Source organism: Lathyrus oleraceus, chromosome 5 (genome assembly GCF_024323335.1).
Source record: "Lathyrus oleraceus cultivar Zhongwan6 chromosome 5, CAAS_Psat_ZW6_1.0, whole genome shotgun sequence".
Lineage (NCBI taxonomy): Eukaryota > Viridiplantae > Streptophyta > Magnoliopsida > Fabales > Fabaceae > Lathyrus > Lathyrus oleraceus.
The window spans coordinates 312,220,614-312,223,252 of NC_066583.1; the positions used below are offsets into that span (position 1 = coordinate 312,220,614).

General features: G+C 30.0%; 1 protein-coding gene across 1 annotated transcript; it reads right to left on the minus strand.

Annotated features, from left to right (window-relative positions):
• Nucleotides 1-1,717: 1,717 nt before the first annotated feature.
• Nucleotides 1,718-2,438, minus strand: LOC127084237 (calcium-binding protein CML38). The gene has a single exon (XM_051024652.1). The coding sequence runs from the start codon at nt 2,343-2,345 to the stop codon at nt 1,920-1,922; it is 426 nt and encodes a 141-aa protein (XP_050880609.1). The 5' UTR covers nt 2,346-2,438; the 3' UTR covers nt 1,718-1,919.
• Nucleotides 2,439-2,639: the final 201 nt, after the last annotated feature.

Consider the following 2,639-nt stretch of genomic DNA (forward strand, 5'->3'; position numbering starts at 1 on the left):
GTTCTTGAGAATCATAAGATTCGTTGGAAAATTCCCGTTTGGATGATTCATCGCCATCGTGATTTTCTTCCCACGAATCGCTCAAATTGGAGCTCTTGATACCAGATGTTGGAAATCCACCACAATCTATGGAGAATTTCTATCAATCTTGATGAACAAGATTGTTATCAATCAAACCATGATAATGAAATGAAAAGAACGATTGAGAAAGAAAGAAAAGAACGTTGGGGAAGAAGAAGAATATTTTCTGCAGAATTTTCTCTCTGTCCACAACCTATGAAAAACTTCTTTATTCACTTTGCAACTGCAAAATTCCGTGAATACAATGTTATGAGTTATCATAAGAATATGAGTTACTCCCTCTATTTATAGATTTAGGTAGCTTACTCCCTAAGTCAAATCCCAAAACTATAAAAGTCCAAAATAGTTAACACTGCAAAAAAATAGGTCTAAGTAGAAATCATGTGTGAAGCAACATGCTTCGACCCATTAATACAACTCAACACACCAGGCTATTTGCGCATCCTTGTTCTATCGAGCAACCTGCTTCGACACAAGAAATTATAATTCAACAGAACCCTCATAATGTTTGCCATTCGTAATTGTTACCTATAAATACATTGGTTTATTATGTAAAGGATACATTTTGAATTCAGCTTTATTGACGTTAGTAAAATAGAGGGGGTATTTGTTTCACGGATACAAATGTTATTCCTAGGAATGTGACATTGAAATTCACATATTCCCTTATTTGTTTCAATATTTAACAAATAATGTTTGGGTGCTTTTTATTTTCAGAAATATGATTTGTTCATGAACTTCTTACTTTTTATTTCCATGTTAAAGGGTGAGAATATTACATTCCCAAGAGAATATAAAATAATCAACCAAGACTTTTCACTCTCATATTATTTTAACACGTATATATTCTTAATTTTTAATTAAAATAAAATCTAAAAATATTGTTGAAAACTTTATTCGTTTGTCAAACACATTGATATGAATAAAGTTCCTTCCAATGATATTTTCAAAAATGATATTTTTAGAATTATAATTTTAATCTATCAAACAAACACACTCAAATTTAATTCAAAAACAAATTTTTCATGTATCAAACCTCCAACTCTTGAGCATATAATGAACTACTTTGCCACAATATCATATAACTCAATTACATTTAAATTTCAATAGCAACTAATATACATTATACACAAATTCAACTTTCAAATTATATTTTGAAAGTCATTTACACCAAAAGCTTTTCTATCAATTGTTGAGAAAAAACTAAATAGAAAAAATAAAAGGACACAATCACACAAGCAATAATGTGGTAACTCAAAAAAAAAACATCATCATTGTATAGTGAATAATACTAATATAAAAATTATTATAAAACATAATTTATCTTTAATCATCCATGACTCCAGTGCATCTACAATTCCTAAATCAAATAATTATTATAACTTATAACACCAATGTTTTAAAAATCGGACTGTACCGACCGATTTAATTGGTTGACTGGGAATCAGAGTTAAATTCGGTCCTATCGGTCTTTCAAATTGTTAGTGTTTCAAAACCAGATTAAAACTAACAAAATCAAATTGAATCGTTTAAAATTGTTCGAACCAATAACCAGAGTCAGTTTTGTAAAATCTCTTGATTCAAATAAATGCATCAAATTGATCATTTTTTAAAATATTTTTGACAAAATTTAATATGTCAATATCAAAACTTAAAATATTCCTCGATCACAATTGTGGTAATAAAATATTACATTACCTTGTCTAACTATGGTTTTTACTAGGTATGTTGCTCTCTTTTATATTCTCCTTTTCATTTAATGTGGTAATAAAATCTACAAGAATATTTACACGTAAATGAATGAGAATAGGAATGAAAAGATGAACTATAATATGACATCACTGCATCATAATTGTGAACTCATGAAAGCTAAGCACACCATCCCCATTCAAATCAAAATGTTTAATCATAGCTTTACATTCATTGATAGATTTGGACTCACCCATCTTCTTAAACATCCTCTTCAAACTCTTTGGTGTTATAAAGCCACACTTATCACTATCATTATACATCTCAAATGCCTCTTTCAAATCCCTCAACTTTTCTTCCTCTCCACCTTCCTCCATCAAACTAATCAACTCCGACAAACTCAAATAACCATCGCCATCTGAATCCACTGCTTCAATAGCCATTTCAGCTTCTTTCAACAAAACATCCTCTCCCATCAGTATCAGCTTCTGTCGTAGCTCTGCTGGTGAAACCTTTCCATCACCATCTTCGTCAAAATATTTTATAACATGCTCGAATCCAGCGTCTTTAATCATCTCAAACGATAATAAAACAGAATCCTTAAAATACGATCCTTTATGAGCTTGTATGTTTGTGTGAAACAATGTTGGTTTAAAGGTAAGAAACAATATGTTGGAGTTAGTTATATATATATAGATTGGTTTTGATGTCGGTTTTGTTTTGGTTAATAACGTGTTGCGGTTGTGTCGAAGAATGAAGATGTTACATAAATAAATAAGAAGTTGCTGAGAATTTTCGGAATGATATTTTTATTTTATTTTAATAAGCATATGAATGGTACGGATATATGCAAGATGTCACGATACAAT